Source organism: Microtus oregoni, unplaced genomic scaffold, assembly GCF_018167655.1.
Source record: "Microtus oregoni isolate MIOR12 unplaced genomic scaffold, Mior012 000027F_ref0000203, whole genome shotgun sequence".
NCBI classification, from domain to species: domain Eukaryota; kingdom Metazoa; phylum Chordata; class Mammalia; order Rodentia; family Cricetidae; genus Microtus; species Microtus oregoni.
The window spans coordinates 24,982,471-24,999,782 of NW_024543086.1; the positions used below are offsets into that span (position 1 = coordinate 24,982,471).

General features: G+C 41.6%; 1 protein-coding gene across 26 annotated transcripts in view; it reads left to right on the plus strand.

The window, feature by feature from the left end:
- The window catches only part of Rbfox1 (RNA binding fox-1 homolog 1), a 2,144,901-nt gene that overhangs the window by 2,030,912 nt on the left and 96,677 nt on the right, over positions 1–17,312 (plus strand). For 20 of the 26 annotated variants that reach the window (XM_041676152.1, XM_041676159.1, XM_041676172.1 and 17 more), the window contains 3 exons: positions 1,916–2,008; positions 3,720–3,780; positions 13,020–13,073. In XM_041676152.1, coding sequence (XP_041532086.1) covers positions 1,916–2,008; positions 3,720–3,780; positions 13,020–13,073 — 208 coding nt within the window. The remainder of the gene's footprint in view (positions 1–1,915; positions 2,009–3,719; positions 3,781–13,019; positions 13,074–17,312) is intronic. The other 6 variants (XM_041676174.1, XM_041676176.1, XM_041676175.1 and 3 more) reach the window with 1 other exon arrangement.

Genomic DNA, 17,312 nt, shown 5'->3' on the forward strand with positions numbered 1-17,312 from the left:
AAAATGATATCATCCACTGGGTAGTGGTGGTGCTTGCCTTTAATCTCACCACTTAGAAAGCAGAGGCAGGTGGATCTCTGTGAGTTCGAGGCCAGCCTGGTCTACAGAGTGAGTGCCAGGACAGTTAGGGCAAATTGAGCAAATTGAGTTGTCAAATGGAGCAGTCCATCCCCTCAGATTCTGTCCTTTGCTATAAAAGAACATTTTTGTTCCTTTCTCACCAAAACTAGAATACTATTAGCAAGTATTTTTGAGCACCCAGATTAGGTAGGCAACAGGTACAAAGCTTTTGTGGAATATGTCACTGTATATTAATTGGATCACTCAGGCATGCCCTACTTATGAATCCTCACTCTGGAAAACGCATTGTAAAGTCATTCCGTCAAAGTAAATCCATCTGATCTTTTTGTGTGTGTGACATGGACAAACATCCACCTCCCAGCAGCTTGATATACTCATAGCTCATCCCCTCCACAAACAGAGTAGCTTTATAGTGTCTCCTAGCTAATGTACCCAGCAACTCTTCTCCAAATATCCCTCAATCATGAAGTCATCATAGGTGCCAGTATAGGGCTAACATCAGATGACTATCACCACTCAGAATGCGTAATTATTGCACATTTTCTTTGTAAAGCTGATGCCATGCATGAGGGTCAAGCAACTGTATTAATTGTGTGTGAGGTTTATTCTGTGCAAATTGATAGTGCCCACACAGCGCAGAGTTGTTCCCCACTTATACCAATGTGGAGCTATGTACCTGTAGTATTCCAAAGGTTGGTGTATATATTTCTAAACAAAATGTACAAATAGGCTTAAGGATTTTAGAAGCAGTATGTCAGATTTTCTATACTCACCATAGAAACCATGTCAGTGAAGAGCGAAGGTGGATTTTTAATCATATGGATTAGTGGGGTTGGTGATAGAGGTTGAAATATCAAAAGTAAAAACAGTATTTGTGATGAAACAAAGGGAACATTTGTTGCTCATCATCAGTCAAGAGGATGGGTTCAGCCTGCTGCAGATTCCCCATTCGGGAAATGTCTTTACTTTGGTACCTGTTGATATAGCAAAAATGAATGCTAGCCCAGTGCCTTAGAAGTTCCTTTTCTGGTTAACAGCATAACTTAAAAAGTCAGGCTCCAAAGTCTTTTGTTATTTGGGGAGGGGGAGGGCAAAGAACAAATGCAGAAGAGGACTTGATTATCTACATTGTTAACCAACAAAGGTTGATTTCTATTCATTCCATGTGATTTTTCTTTTGTTTATTAGAACCACAAGTTCAAGATTTATTATGTATATAAAAAAGGTCTTTCCTTTTTTTAGGCTTGTTACTTTTATTTTTTGAGAAGCAAAGGCTGTACAGTTGACAGACTCAAATAACCTTAACTTGCATGAAGAAGAACGGTTCTTAAATCCACGCAGCATGACTCCGTAGGCAATGTGACAGGACCTGAGCGTTCACTGTTGAATTCCCGTGCACACGTTTTATTTTGTTTGATTTTTTAATTTGCACGTCAAGAAACTGGCTCCCTTTCTTTTTCCTCGTTATTTCGTTTATTCTCTGTGAAGACACTGCACATTTATTTTGATCTCATTTTCTTTTTGTTTGATTTCTTTTCTTCCGTAGTGATGTTTAGAAAGGTATTTTTTTGTTTGTTGGTTTGGTTTTTCGTTTTCATATCCATCTTTGAATTCCTTAGGGGTTCCAGCTAACGGGTGACAGGAAAAAAAAAACTCGTTCACATTTGTTGCTTAGTGACTGCACATCATAGTGTTCTTATAATTTCTCTAATTTGCATGTTACAGAACCGAAGCCAGGACAAGAGATAGCAATGAAAGCGAGAGAACTTTGCCAAGCGGTCGTTGACTGAAATAATAATATGCATGTTGTTCTCCTTCTCCCTCCTGCATGCAGGGATTTGGTTTCGTAACTTTCGAAAATAGTGCGGATGCGGACAGGGCGAGGGAGAAATTGCACGGTACCGTGGTAGAGGGCCGTAAAATCGAGGTGCATGTCAAAATATTTTCCTTTTCCTCTTTTTTTTTTTAAATGTCTGCTTCACGCTCATTCGTCCTTCCAGGTGCATCATTGGTGTCTCGTGTGTGACCCTCCTCCCTTCTCATTGTTTATATATATTTATATTTATATATATTTATATATAAAAAGGAAAACTGGCCTTACTTTTTGGTTAAATTTTACTTTAGATTATTCGTTATATTACTGCTGGAGAGTAGATGGCAAAAAGTGAGATGAAAGGGAGATAAATATGAAAGGTTCTGTTTGTTTTATTTTCCATGTTTTATGAACAATGGGTGCAATAGGTTCAGAAGATGACACAGTATTCAAACCAAACCAAATATATATCAAGTTTTGTTTCTTTTTTAGTCCACTTTAGGGTTGAAGAGGGATCCACAGTGGTTTGCAAATTAGACCAAATTTCCAAGCATTCAAAATATTAAAACAGAACAAGTGAGAGGCACTTGTCATTAAATCCTGCAGTTAGAAACCAAAACCAGCTTGAATTTTTGCATTCTCTGACTATAGACATTGAATTAGCAATCAGGATTTCCCATTTCAGCCATGGCCCCTGTCGATTGGAAATGTAGACCCCGTGTTCTGACATTCAGCGACTGCCCTTTGTACCACTGGGTTCCTCTTCAACACAATCAAAGGGTCATATTTGTTAAAACTTTAAAAAGAAAAAAATTACCAGTTAAAAATGCTTTAGTCTTTGGAGTAAGATGTCGCATATTTTGCTTTTTTATTTTCCCCCCTCGACGGTAACGCTTAGGCCCCTCACCAAACCCTCAGTAACCATGGTAACTGTATACAAACCCATGCTGGCGATGGTGGTGAATGGTAAGTGACGGAGTCCATCTGCCGCTTCACGTATTTAGTGCTGATATATCTCTATACATATCTCTCTACCACGTGGATTTTTTTGACTTGTTGTATTAAGTTTTCTTGATGCTCTATTTTTTTGGGTCTTTGGTACGCCTGTAATTGAGTGTACGTTCTAAGCTAGCCTGGGAGGCTCTGATTGGACTGAGTTATGACCAGTGCACATCTTACTCAGATCGTTAACTCCATATTGTGTTACACAATGCACCCTCTCTTTTATCCTTTTGTTAGCTGTGACCTTAAAGCTTGAATGACTCGTTAATTCTTGCGATGTACAAGGCTCTTGTTCCAAGTGTTGAATGCTAGATGTTGCTTCCCCATGATTCCCTTCCCAAAGTGTTGCACACGGCTTTACCCTGTCTGTCCCTTTCTTTGACATTTATGTCCCCTGTACTTTGTCTCTTCCCTCTTCTCCACTGCATGCCCCTTTCATATTAACTTTATTTTCTGTTTAAAACTCTATCTCTTGTTTCTGTGTCACCATGGAGCACACGCATGCTTTTCAATCTTCAATTATGCAGTATCTTTTAATTTGCTTTTACTGTCTCTTTATTAAACTTTTAAATGAGATGACATTGCTTTATTGAAATGATTTGTAAGTTAAATTGGTTATGAAGTAAATGTAATTATAAAAATGTATGATTTTTGGGTTATGCACCTATTGCCATTTGTAAATTAAAATGCATTTTAGTTTTTTTTTAAGTTTTTGTTTCTTGGTTTTGATTTCAATAAGTAATCACAGTCATAATGCATGCAACTAATTGAATCATGGGCTGGCCTTGGTGTCCAGACTCACTTGCGTTTTCTATGTGTATAGGTCAATAACGCAACAGCACGTGTAATGACTAATAAAAAGACTGTCAACCCTTACACCAATGGTAAGTAGACACCTGCCTACCACAGACCTCTTCTCTGCCCGTCACTCCAGCGTTTTTTAACCAGGGAATCTGTTTCTTTTTCATTTTGCTCTTTGAACATTTTATACCTGTGTACATTGTATCTTTATCACCTGCACTCCTAATTCCCCTCCAGTCCTTCCCAGGAACCCCCATCATATCTCCCATCCAACTTCATGTCTTATTTATCTGTCTTAACCTAATGGTTCTAATTAGCGTTGCATGGGGTGATCCACTGGAGTCAAACTCTTAAAGAAGATTGGCCCTCCCAGGCCAGGCAGCCACAAACTGCCCACAACTCCTCAGCTAGGAGTAGGGCCTGAGGAACCTCCCTCCCAACTATGCTGAATTTTCTTTTAACTGTGCAGGTCTTGGGCAGCTGATATGAATTCATGTGTGCCATGTGCCACATTGGCCCTACCTGGCTACTGTTTCATTGCTGACCGGCTACAGTGAGCAACCTCAGAGAAGATTTTCACAGCAGAGTGAATACAGCTTTCCAGTTCAGCCATCTTGGCTCTCTAGAGCAGTGGTTCCCAACCTGTTAATCTTGACCCTCGCGGGCTCACATATCAGATATCCTGTATTCACATAGCTAGTCATAACAGTAGCAAAATTAGAGCTACGGAATAGCCTCAAAAGTAATTTTATGGTTGGGGTCACCATAGCATGAGGGACTGTATTAAAGGGTCGCAGCCCTGGGAAGGTTGAGAACCGCTGCTCTAGTAACTGTCCCCAGGACTGACATTAGTTATGATTCACATGGTTTAGTTTCTTGTAATTCTAGCAAATTAAGAGGAGAATAAAAGTTCTGTTTATTAATTTTAAAGCCATATATCCTTAATAATTTGTCATTTCCAGAAGTGTAGTTACAGAATTTGGTTCTGGCTTTCAGACTTCTTGGTTGTCAAAGCGTTTTGATGGCTGAGCTCCATAGGAAAGTAGCTGAGTGGGCCTTTCTTTCCCAAGCACGTATCCCCGAGCGCCACAGGACCACACGAGTCTATGGATATGTGCTGCAGACTCCTCTAAGGCAAAGAATTTCTGAGGTTACCAGGAACATTTCCCAGGACTTGTCATTAACAGTGACTGACAGGCAACTGTGGGTGTCGCCCAGGGGTAAGGTGCTTGCCTAGCTCGCACGAGACTCTGGGTTCAATCCCCAGTATCACCAGAAAAAGGGGCTTCCTTTTTATATGAGAGTTATTAAATATGTCCCCACATTTGGTCACTACTCCTTCTCAAAGTAAGCATCCATTAAGGTATAGGGAGGGGTAAGTCTGTTTTTATTTTAATGGGAAAGGTGATTCAGCAGCTAATAGCTCTGGGTTCAGGTCCTAGTACCCATATAAAAGCCAGATGTGGCTACAGAGCTGCCAGTAAGGACAACTCCACGGGGAGTGGGGGAAGAAGGATCACAGCACTGGCTGTCCATAAACCTAACTATAGGTTCAGTGAGGGACCCTGTCTTGGAGAGGAAAATATCACAGAACTATTAACCAGGACACGCAAAGTCTACCTCTGGCCTCATAACATGCACGTATGTATACAGACATAACAATCATATCCATACACACATATTAAATAAATAAAAAAATAAGTAAGTAAAGTGTTTCAGGAAGTTAAAGTATAAGAACATGATAGAATATTACACCATTAAAATGACCCGTGTAAAGGTAATCATGGGATTATAATGAGAAAGAAAATGTGGATAATGAAACCCAGGCCCACGCTCTGATTTTAACCAATGGCAGTAATTCTGCCAAAATGGTGATGATATGTTGGATATCAAGACACAAAGATACTTTTCTTTGATTTACAGATTTTAAAAAATAACGTAATTTTATTTTACGCAACTGGAAAATGTATGGAATTTATATTTATAAGTTTTAATTATATGTGAAGCATAGATTTATTTTAAAACAGAAAACAACGAAGGAGGAAACAAAGCAGAAATGTTTGGCGAGCACTCTTGCAGGGCTGACTTCCCCTCCCCTCAGATGAGGCCACTATTATTGGCTGTTGTCTATAATTCCTTTGGCATTTTCAGACCTAGACATACAATAGATGTGTGTGTATAGTGCTCATGGTATGATCTACATATTCCTGACATAAATAGCATCATGACATGCATAGCTTTTAATCAGTGCTTATGGAACAATTTGGACATCTTTAGATGCTGATCTGTAATAATGGAACGAATTCTTTCTTGTGGCTATATAGCACTCCACAGGTTGATTCAGATCTTCAGCGTTCACTGACATTTCATTATTTTTGTTTCTATTTTTGTGCTATTGCAAACACATTAGCATTTTATAATTTTTCTTTTTTTTCTGATAGTGGCAACCATTTTGACTATGTCAGGGTGTTCTTGCATGAAAAGTAATGCTATTAAACAGATATATACCCTCAATGTTATATGGAAAGGGCAGAAGGATAATTTATTCTGCTGTCCAGTTTTCCCAGCCTCAGCAACTGGGGGAGCATGCCCTTGAACTGGATAAGCAGTTTCTCTGAGTGCCCAACACCTCTGAAGTACATGTTTAAGATGATTTTCTATTGGGTAAAACTCATAACTCTGCTACTGGCAAGTGTTCACACCAACATCCACGAAATGCTGTACATTCAAAATTCATGGCATAGCCTTTGTATGTGTTTGTGTGTGTGCTGCACAGTTATAGGTGTGCTCGCGTGCTCCGTGAAGATATGGAAGGGTCGAGTGAAAGAAACACAAAAGAATGAAACAGGAGCCTGGGAGGATGACTCAGTGGGAAAAGTGTTTGTGAATGAGGATTGGGGTTCAAGTTCCCAGGACCCCTGGCTGTTTGACTATAGTGCCCATATTGCCCATATTTGAGAAGTGGGGAGATGGGGGGATTCTTGGAGCAAGCTACAATGCTAGGCTAAGTGAATCATGGAGTTCTGGATTTGGTGAGAGACCTTCCTTATTAAATAAAGTGGAGAGGGATGGAGGAAAATACAGACGTAGTGACATCGCCTTCTGGCATCCATATGAACCTGTACTTACAGGTATCCACATACACACAAACACACATATTCATATGCACACTATAAATGCATATCTACAAATGGAAAGCAAAAAAAAAAACTCAAATGTAATCCCATAAGCCATGTAATTTATATACATGTTTTTTAAAGGAAGAAATATTGATCAATTCCATACCCAAGGACTAAATCCAACTCTTGTAGGAATTTGAAACATAATTCAAAACCCATTCAAAATAGCTGGTATTTCTGCAACACTATGTGTCATGTCTTAGATGAGACATTTCAAAGCCAGTGCCCTAAAACAGAGGCCTGGAGAAAGAGCAGCATCATCCAATTTTAAAGAGGCAGAAGTAGTGAAAGGAGCCTTTTCTTTTGTCTATAAAGTATCACCACTGTCACTAGAATTTTCTACAAATTATAATGGAATCAATTGGGAAAATAAAGACCTTTAAACCCTCGAAGAGAGTGTGGTGTTGTAAGAGACTGTATTAGGGAAGTTCTGGCAGAGTGGAGGAAGCTTCACCTTAGTCCATAATTCTGAAGTTTCTGCCATAGCCCATGGCCACGTGACCTGTGAGACAGAACACGGCAAGGGCAGAGATCTGACAGACACCACTCACCATGATAAACAGGAAGCTGCGAAGGGGCCTGGACGGAGGCACTGTGAATAACCATCACAGGCATGCTCACTGAGGCCAACTTCTTTCAGAAGCCTGCATCTTTCACCTTTCACCTCCTCCCTAAAAGGCCACCATGTAGAGATTAGCGCTGGCTCTGTCTAATCCACACACTGCCCGCTGGTACCTAGGCCCTTTACACACCAGCCTCTGAGGAGTGCTGTCTAGTCAAACCATCCCAGAATATATGTCAATACCCATGAAACCATGCTGGAGTAAGAAAGTAATCCTTTTGAGGTTTATTTCTTAGTTGAATGACCTACAAGCCATGGAAATAATACTTTTTTCCCAAAATTATGTTATACAACTTTGAAGCCCGAGTACGGTCCGAGTATGGTAATAAAAATTTAGCTGCCAATGTCGTGTTCCTGAGTTCCCTCTGTCGTACATCCAGCTGAGATTTCAAAGCCTCAGGGGTGCTGTTGCCTTCAGTGAAGCCTCAGACTGGCCCCAGTGGACCGAGGAACATGTGAGGGAGCGTGTGAAGGAGCATCTGTGGCAGAAGAATGTGGCTGCGGTCTGTGTGGAGGATCTAAGAGGCACCCATGACTTTCTAACATAGATATGATAGAACACCATAGCAGGAGATAGGATGGAAGTTTTGCAAATTCCACCTGTCAGAAAGCCCAGTAAAGGCATAATTAGACTTTCTCTGTTTCTCCCAAAAGCATGTCTGTGTGTTGTAGTGTGGTGTACTGTACTCATTGAATGGCAAAAATTGGGTCTATCTTATGAATTGAGAACTGGATTTAGAGGGATTTCCTGAAAATTGGCAAAACATGGCTGTTACATAGGATTCTGTTTCCTTAGAAATTTTTACAAGGCTGGAATCAAGTAAAAATACCCAACACCGTGGAGGTGGGCAGTCTTAGTCTAATGTGACCTTTGCTGGTGACTGCTGACACGCATTCGAGCTATAAAAACTTTCCCCACATGGTTCTGTACAGCGGGAGCTGTACCCCAGCATCCCACGTATCTGCGATCTATAGAAGTAATGTAGCACCAGGGTGGGAGCGGGAGATAGTGCTCTAGGTTCGAGTGCTGCTTGCAGATCAACAGTATTTGATTACAGAGAGGCCTCGGTCTGAATTGGCCATCTCATGCTTTCTTTCTGTGCCAAGTTGTGGGAGCAAAGATTCAGATGCTAAATGAAGCTGGGTGAAGGAAACAAAAGAAAAAACGGAATCTGAGAAACTCAGTCATGCTATTTCCTTGTTTAGAGTATTTGATTGTACTTTTTTAAAATTTATCATTTGAGAGTCTCATACATGTATTTGATATATTCTCATCACAAACATCCCTAGTCCCTCTCTTAGACTTGCCCCATCCCAACCTCCTACCAATGCTCCATCTTTGCCATTTTGTTGTCTTTTTGTTTTCGTTTTGGTTTTGCTCTGGGCCACACTGTGCTGTAGCAAGGCCACTTGCTTGGGTATGAGTGTGGAGCTGCCCACAGGAGCCAGAGTAACTCCGCAGTGGTTTCACTGATGAAGACAATGACTTTGTCAGGCCACCTTGAGCTCCCCTGGAGAGGCGGTCCCCATGAGTCCATTCCCACGTGGGGTTGGATGTTTAAAGGCTTGCTCTGTGCAGCCCCGATGTTAGACCTTCCTGAGAACTGCAGCCATGTCGTGCCCACAAGGAGCACTCCACAGCGCCTGTCTTCTTTCCTGGTTTTATAATATACTTCTACCACTGAACTCCAGCACTAGCTTGATAATTTTCAGTTTAACGTGGTCTTATTGAATTGCCCAGCCTGGCCTTGAACTCACTCTGTAATCATCATAAGTTTTGAACTTGAAATCTTCCTGCCTCGGGCTCCCAGACAGCTAGGATGAGGGGTCTGACTGAAACATTTATCTTCTGTTTGTTTACTGGGGAAAGCAAGAGATTTCTCTCTGAGCAGACAGAACAGTCCAGTTTAACAACAGATGGTCACAGCGGGGAGCTTTATTGCTGGCTGACTGTTACTGTCTGGGCAGTCACACATCATAGCCTCTGGTCACCTCTAATAAAGCTATCTGAGGGGATTCCTAACATAAAATAGCTATTTCTTCCAATGTTTCAAGAGAACCAGGAATCCTACACTTTAGGTGAAATCTATATGTTGGCTATGAATACATGTTACTAACCAATAGAAGAAGAAAAAATGCCCATTGACTCAAAATAAACAACCACACAGTACATGTGCTCAGTATATGAATAAGTGCTTTATCTGTCCTTTGAATGTTGCCTCCTGCTCTATTTAATCTATGAGGTCTCTGTTTAGAATGTATGCAGGTTTCACTATAGCAAGGCTTATACACCGGGGATCTTGTCCAGCGTTTTTCTAAAGCAAGCTAGCACATAACCCTGGATAAGCTACATTTCAGGGAGGCAGGGAGTCTGATTTGATGCAACTCCCTGAAGACCCATCTCAGAGGGGTGAATCTCCACGTGCCTGCCTGAGCTTTGCTTCATTGCCTTGTTGGATGGGACCCTGGGAGGCTGGGAGTGGTAGGCTTTATCTGCTATTCTCTTTCTTTTGTAAGCCTCATTGTTCGGTTTAATGTCCCTGATGAAAACCTCAGAGTTTGTGAAGCCTGGGGACATACATAAACTGTCGCAGAAATTAAAATTGGGATCATTTTGTCCATCTTCCTGACAGTGCAGGCTTGTATTTCCAGCAAGGTTATCCCTGGGGTCTCTTTCAGGTACTAGAAGGAGCCACAGAAAGAAGTTCATTTGCGTGTGATTTGCATACATTTCCATAAGTCTACCTCAGGTCTGTGAGTCTGAGCAAGTCTGAACAGAGGTGACTTTCAAGGGCAGTTCTCATTGCCTTCACTGGAAGATGGCAGTCCCTAAGAGGTCCTTCATTGCATGTAGAACATTTAGCATCTGGAGGGCACAAAGAAACCAAATCCTAGCTGGAAGGAAATAAGACCACTTGGAAAAGCACTTTGTGCCTTCTAAGTTTTACAATAATCCGAAGTCCGTGTTTATGGAATATTTAGTATTAGTCAAATGTTTTCAAGAGTCTAGGACTCATACTTGACAGTCTTACCTAGCTTTACTCTCAATTCCAATGAGGGAGAATGGTAGAGAAAACAAAAGAAGAGAAAAGAATGAGACAGTGAATAGATTCAGATATAGTTAGTACCCATGCAGAAAGTTTAACTGAGTCATGAATCACCTAGTGCCCCTAAGAGAAGGCAGGAGTGTGACAATGAGTATCGTGTTTTGGGAAGGAATTGGAGACCCAGACAACACCTGAATACTTGAGAAAGATTTGAGAAGAGTTCTCCAAAAAAGGCGGGAAATCTTTGGACGTCCAACTAGCCTGGGTAATTTTATTCAGATTAAAAAAATCAACACTTTATGTCTTAGATGGAGGCAGTGGTGCAAAATGGATGGGCCTTGGTTAGATTATGATCTTCTGGGCCAGCACAGTGAGGTTGTGCTTCTCCTGAGTCCGGAAAGAGGAGAGCTCTGAGCAGAGGGGCAGAGCAAGTGGTTGATGTCTTCCATAACTCTTTGGCCACTGCAAATAGAATGGATGGAGAGGGAAGGAGAATGAATGAGTCTTTTATTTTAAATTATTTACAGATGTTTACATGTGTGTGCATGTGTGCATATATGTGCATGTGTGTGTGTGCGTGTATGTACCTGTGGGTGTGTAGGTAAGTGCATGTGGATGCAGATGCTTGCAGAGATCAGAAGAGGGTTCCAGCGCCCCCTGGAGCTGGAGTTATAGATGGTTGGAAGCTTCCAAACATGGATGCATGGGAGCTTCCATCTAAGCTGTACACTGGGCTTATCCTCCAGCCCTAAGGGTGGTTTTTAATTATTGTTATTGTTTTCTTTTGCTTGGTATGACTTGTCTGGCCAGAAATAGATTGTAAAGAAGGAAGACACTGTCCCAAGTTTAATGGAGTATTTTTTAAATGGATTGCATATGAGATATGATGGTGAGGTAGCAACTACTGAGCAGAATTTTGAATGACCAATGGGTGGAAGTGCCATTGGCTGAAGGGAAAGACCAGATGCGAATCACGTTTCAGGGGAGAAGGGAGAGTGGAAGGTGGCACCCAGTTCAACAAGATTCAGAAAAGAAAAATATTCAAGTTCCCTGCTGGGGAGCGAGAAGCCTTGTTTAGAAGATGGGTCTGAGGTAAGAAGGGATGTGGCACAGTCGTAAGGCCCAAATTTGATTTAAACAGTCTTTCATGTTCAGTCAGGTCATCATGTACCTCAGTGTCCAAAATCAAGCAGTTCCCTGGCTCCAGTTGGACCCAACTTCCTGAAGGTTATTCAACCTCTCAAAACAGCAGCACCTGCTAGGGTCTGCTGTTAAAACACAGGAGCCTACAGGGACATGTCTCAGCCAAACCATAACAGCACTTAAAAATAAGCCATTTCTATTTCTCGGGTCCATTTATGAAAGGTATTTAGTGTTTGACACTTGATCCAAGACACAAGGGCACATAGGGTCACACAGGGTGGAGCTTCTTTTGGAAAATGCTTTCTTGGCTCCGATGGAGTACTGAGTTCAATCCCCAGAGCTTCATAAACTAGGTATAGTATCCCAAACCTACAATCCCAGTATTCACGAGAAAGAGGCAGGAAGGCCAGAAGTTCAAAGCCATCCTAGTTTATATATGAGTTCAAGTCCAGCCCGGGGTACATGAGATTTTTAGGCTACTTAAGACTGTCTCAAAAACAATTCTACGAGTATTGATTTCCTTAGAGATTTACTAGGAAAATCAGAAACAATCACAGGCTCTGAGGCATAATCGCTCTTTCCTGATGTTGCAGAAACAAACATACAAAACCAAACAGGCCCATAATGTGCTTTCCAATATGGCTGCTCTTGTGTGTTGTCTTCTTGAGTGAAAATTTCTTAGGAGCCGGAGTTCATAGTTAAGATGTACTTCCACCAATACCATTTAGCAAGCCAGAGACTACTGCTAACATCATAGACAAGTGACCTGAATGTTGCCTTTGATACCTAACACTGACTAAGGCTTCCCCGGCTCCTGAAAGGATTGGAATGTATTCTACAGCAGATCTCTGCTGGTGTCTCTGCTATTCCCAAACCGCACAGCCCTTGGAAGTCTTAGAGGTCACCATCAGGTTGGCTAATCGTCAGAATGCGTTCCCTCAAAGAGTTCTATTTAGGCAAGCTTTGAAATGTCTGTGACATTAATGCAAGACAGCAAGTGATGGATTATCTAACAATGTTCTATGAAGTAAGGCAAAAACTGAAATTACCATTGTGGATACGCTGATATGGTTGAGCCTGCATTCTGTCTTCCTCACAAGGTTCACCTGTAGCCGGTCAGTGGTGTTCATTCCATTTATCTGCGATAGCAAAAAACCAAAAGCATAGACTCCAGAGTTGACAAGCAAGTTGGTGCATGTTCAACTTACAGAGCCTTGAAAGTTTCCAGTCCAAACGAGTGCACTACCTCACTCTGTTGTCACTGTGGTTGCCTTGATGGGGGAGAAGTTCCCGACTCAAATGTGATGTAATCCTTCTGTGCTTGTTTTAAGGCTGGAAATTAAATCCAGTTGTGGGCGCCGTCTACAGCCCAGACTTCTATGCAGGTAAGGAACTTTGCTTTGCACGCCAAAGTCTTGCTTGGTCATTTCTAAATGTGCTTTGCCTGCCCCTACATCCTGGGTTTTGTAGCTTAATCCAAATGAGGAATCACATCCTAACAAGTTCCCAACAATTTCTTGGGGCAAAACCAAGAGTGTTTCCAACTCTGCAGTGATTGTAAGGTAAGCAGAGGGCTCCGCCACTCATGACATTTCACATGGGTTCTCCCCAGGAAAGTGCTGGGGTTTTGCACAGCTGTCCACTGGACAGACGGGTGGTGGCCCCTTCCTGTTTGAATGCAGTGCCCCAGCTGTGCACCTGTTAGCTGTGCATTTCCATCAGAGTTGCTTTCCTCATTCCTAAGAAAGCAAAGGATCGAGTCAGTCATTTCACCCAAGTGCAAACCGGGAATTTCCAAGATAGTTTATGTGAAAGTTAGGAAGAAAAACATGACTTCAGTCTTTCTTTCTCCATGGGTCAATTGGGCTTAGCATGGTCACTTCTCTCTAATTTGCTCCATGCATATGTCTCTCATCCCCTATCCCCTACTGCCTTTTAGTAGGGAAATCTACCCACTCAGACAACTCAGTGAACAAATCGGGGGGGGGGGGGGGGGGGTGAGCCAGAAGCCTCCACAACTAAGATTCTTTACTTTGACATGGCAAGTTAACCTGCCACTGCTTCTGAGGTTTTGTTAGAAGGCTGTCTTGAAAGTCTAGTACCCTGGCAGACTTTCCTTATGTATGTGGGGAAAGAGCCTTCCTATGGCATGCCTCTTGAACATTACACAATTGATAAATAGTTTATCTTAGTGGTGAGGTAGATCTTGGTTCACTTCTTCCTCTTGCCCAGCTCCTGCCATTTTTCTGAAACTAAACATCACTAGTAGAGGATATGAAAAGATTAGAGCTTAACTACTCTTTTGCACAAACCAAACTTGGATAAACTTGGGAAGGGGGCATACAAGAGCTGAGATTTGTATTTCAGCTATACAGTGTTTGCAGTCCTCTTCCTATGTGAGTTTAGATTAAGTCTAGGGATTGCACCACCATGCAGCAGCTATGTTCACTCTTATCAGGGAGAGTACACTTGAGTGTAAGGCTCCTCAACAATTCTACTGTGTACCCTACCTCCTGAGAGGATGCACTAGAAAGAGAGGAACATGCACGAGAAACCAGACAGCCCAAATTCAAACTCTCTTCCCCTGTTTGCCAGATATTGACTCTGAACAAGTTATTAAGCCTCTCTGTACCTCAGTTTCTTCATCTCTCAAATGGGATTATGGTAGCAGAAGTGCATATGAGTTTAATAGAATATAAGGTAGGGCTGTTTGAAGCCCTCACTACTTATTCCACATCATATAATGTTTGTGGAATAAAAATGAGCAAGTTAATATTTAATCTTTGTGTCATGGTGGGAGAAGGCATATTAATAACTGATACTCCTGAGCCGTGAACACACGGTTAGTCTCAAGTTGTTTTCAGTACTTGTAAAAGGACTTGTCTATGAACTCTCAGCATATCTACTTGGGTTGTTAACTTCTGGTCTTAGGGACAGGGCTATTTGTCCAGAAGCAAGGTGCACCTTGGAAGGTACTGTGTTTGGGGCTACATCTTCTCCAAAGCTGTAAAAGTATAAAATCTCCTCAAAGATCAGAGAAGATCTGGCTTCCACATACCTTCAGAGACAGCCAGGAATCTGCAGCATCTGACCCAAGGCAGTGGCAGGTTCTCTAGCCTGTGAATGCTTGTGATATGTGCTTGTGTTCACATTATTCTCTCCAGAGACTTGGGGTCCAGAGCAAGAAGCAGAAAGTATTCTCATGGGAGTTTGTCACAGATGTGGGCATGATCTGAGAGTCCTGTGTAGTTTTCCCTTTCTAATGGTTATCCTTGCTCTACTGATCAGGAAAATGTCTACTATCTCCTTTATTTGGGATTCCAGACCATAGTGAATGCCTGCTGGTGTTGAAGAACACAAAGACAGGCTTAGACTCACATACGCACGCATAAAGGAGTCTGCATTCCTTCAACAGCATCAAACTTAGTTGATACTAGATCAAAGCCCAGGCTAGGCAGAGAGGTCCCTGGGGTAGAGAAGGACAGCAAGTTTGGAGGGGTAATGAGTACTCAGTACTTTCTGTAGTCTGGCACTAGTCTTAGCACACTCCATACATGATTGTATTAAATCCTTGTTGCGGTTTTGCAAATTAAAGCACAAAAGAGTGGCGCCCAACGTGGGGCTTGAACCCTATACAAAGAGTGTACATCTCCTTTAGGATTTAACAGAAAAGTGGGTTTTTTTTTGTTTGCTTATTTTTTCAATCTCAGGGGCTGAATCCTTTGTAAGTGGATACCATGAGTTTTTATATTTTATGAATATTAAGTCTACATTTCTGTGGCTGTGGCCTGTGGTCATTCCACTGTCCAAACCAGAAAAGTGAGACAAACCAACTTGTCTCTATTGCCGTAGCGGCACCACCACAGTTAGGTATGTGAATTGGTTGGGTGAGGACCATCTTGAAGAAACCCGAGTGACCGATGATGTCATTCATATGAGGTTTGCTCAGTAAATTAAAGTCTTGGATTTTGTTGTTGTCGTTGTTACTTTGTTTGTGTGTTTGTTTGTTTTCTTAACAAGGAACCTGGCATAGAAGTGTACACCTGCATCTTAGCACTTGGGAGGCTGAGGCAGGAGAATTGCCTTGAGTTTGAGGGCTTATATACTGAAACCCTGTTTCACAAAAAAAAAGAAAGAAAGAAAGAAAGAGAAAAATAAAGAAAGAAAAGAAAAGAGAGGCTGAGACATTAGCTCAGTTGGCAAAATGCTGACTTCACATACAAGTATGAAGTCTGGGTCTGATGACCTATACCTTCCAGCTGCATACCCATGCTAGGAGTTTGACAAAGCATCTAAACTTCCTTAGCTACAGAATGAGTCTGGATTTCGCTTGCAGTATGAAGGGTGGCTCATACCAGAAATAAAGACCTTGTCATTGCTTGCTTTGGATTTCATAGGTCATCCCTATGTATGTCCGAGATGGAAAGCCAGACTCATTAGTCATTTCTCAGTCTAAGATGTGTTCGTGACAGATTTCATGACACTCCCGCAGCATAATTATTGATTTTCCTCAAGCTTATGCAGAATGAACCATCCAGCCTCCAATTGTCTCTCAAAATGGGCCATGGAAAGTTCACAGATTTTGTAAATTAAAATCAATATTTTCAATCTCTCCTAAAGGTAATTTTCCTAATTTAGTGGACTTTCCCCTAACATTTATTTTCTCTTTTAATTATAAAATGGCAAGTTATTGATTTTCCTATAGAACCTTCTGATGCCCCCCAGTGCATTTTTATTGCTGATGTCGGATGGGGATGGGGGTGGGGAGTGAGGGCGTACTTCTTAATGAAGACCTTTAATTACTAGCTGAACAGTATTAATTTGCTTTGATAGATTATGACATTTGCACGCACACACATACACACAACCCTGGGAAGCATTTAGAAAGCCATTTGAAAAGGTTTTTCATTTTAGAGGGTGTATTTTTTTCTGGTTTCACCTCCAGTCATACTATGAACTCTTTTAAATTCGTTTTGAATGCAAGCGTGCTGAAGCAAATGTACATAAATCTGCATATTCTAGGAACAGATATAAATCTTTGCAAAGACAGGTGGGTGTTTTCATATAAAGCTAAGCAGCATTGATTATTTCCCCAAGTCTAATTATCTTTAGACCCTGTGAGGTTTATTCTCAAGACAAATGATTGATAAGTCAATTAAGGCACAGATGGGTCTTAACGATTTTGACCAATATGTATGGCCACACCATCTTCAGGCTTAAATAAAATTTGGGGTGCTAATAGAAATGGGATATGTGTGGGTATCTGCCCCCATCGGTATTCCTCAAGTTACTGGGTATAATTAGATAGCGCATGTCTAAGAATCAGAATAAAGAAGACTCGTGAGGGATTCTTACCATATCACTGAGCAGAGAGGAGCCTATTTGCCTTTTCTAATAAAATATTTTGAGATTTGAGGAGATGACTTAGCTGGTAAAGCACGTGCCTTGCAGGATGAGGACCTGAGTTCAATCTCCGGAACTCAGGTTAAAAAGTGAGGCATTCTGGCACTTGCCTATCCTCTCAGTCTAGGGAAGGAGAAAAAAAAATGGGTTCCTGGAACCTCACAGCCAGTGACTCTAGCCTACTTCTCAAGCCCCCTGCCCCAGTCTCAAAAAACAAGGTG